Source organism: Eimeria mitis, genomic scaffold (genome assembly GCF_000499745.2).
Source record: "Eimeria mitis Houghton genomic scaffold, Emh_scaff6426, whole genome shotgun sequence".
Lineage (NCBI taxonomy): Eukaryota > Apicomplexa > Conoidasida > Eucoccidiorida > Eimeriidae > Eimeria > Eimeria mitis.
In genome coordinates, this window is record NW_013574593.1 from 2,134 (window position 1) to 2,465 (window position 332).

At 57.5% G+C, this 332-nt stretch overlaps 1 protein-coding gene across 1 annotated transcript in view; it reads right to left on the minus strand.

Moving 5' to 3' along the window:
- The window catches only part of EMH_0087400 (uncharacterized protein), a gene marked incomplete at both ends in the record, with an annotated part of 1,579 nt that overhangs the window by 672 nt on the left and 575 nt on the right, over window positions 1–332 (minus strand). Inside the window, one exon of the mRNA XM_013501156.1 lies at window positions 59–163. Coding sequence (XP_013356610.1) covers window positions 59–163 — 105 coding nt within the window. The remainder of the gene's footprint in view (window positions 1–58; window positions 164–332) is intronic.

The following is a 332-nucleotide window of genomic DNA, read 5'->3' on the forward strand; positions in this document are numbered from 1 at the left end:
GCAGCAGCAGCAATTCTGCTGTCTCCATCGAGCAGCAGCAGCTGCCACTCCTTTGAACCTGTCCCTTTCCCCCCCCCTGCTGCTCCTGCTCCTGCTGCTGCTGCTGCTGCTGCTGCTGCTGCTGCTGTGCTGCGGCTCGACTTGATTGCAGCAAAAGATAAGGCTGCAAGAGGATCGGAGACAGTTGTCTCCGTTTGTGTGTCTGTCTCCATCTCTTTCTTTACTGTCTCCTCTTTCCCTGTTGCTGCTGCATCTCCCCCTCCTGCTGCTGCTGCTGGAGAAGCAGGAGAAACTAGCTGCAGCAGCTCGCTGCAGCTGCTGCTTACAGCAGC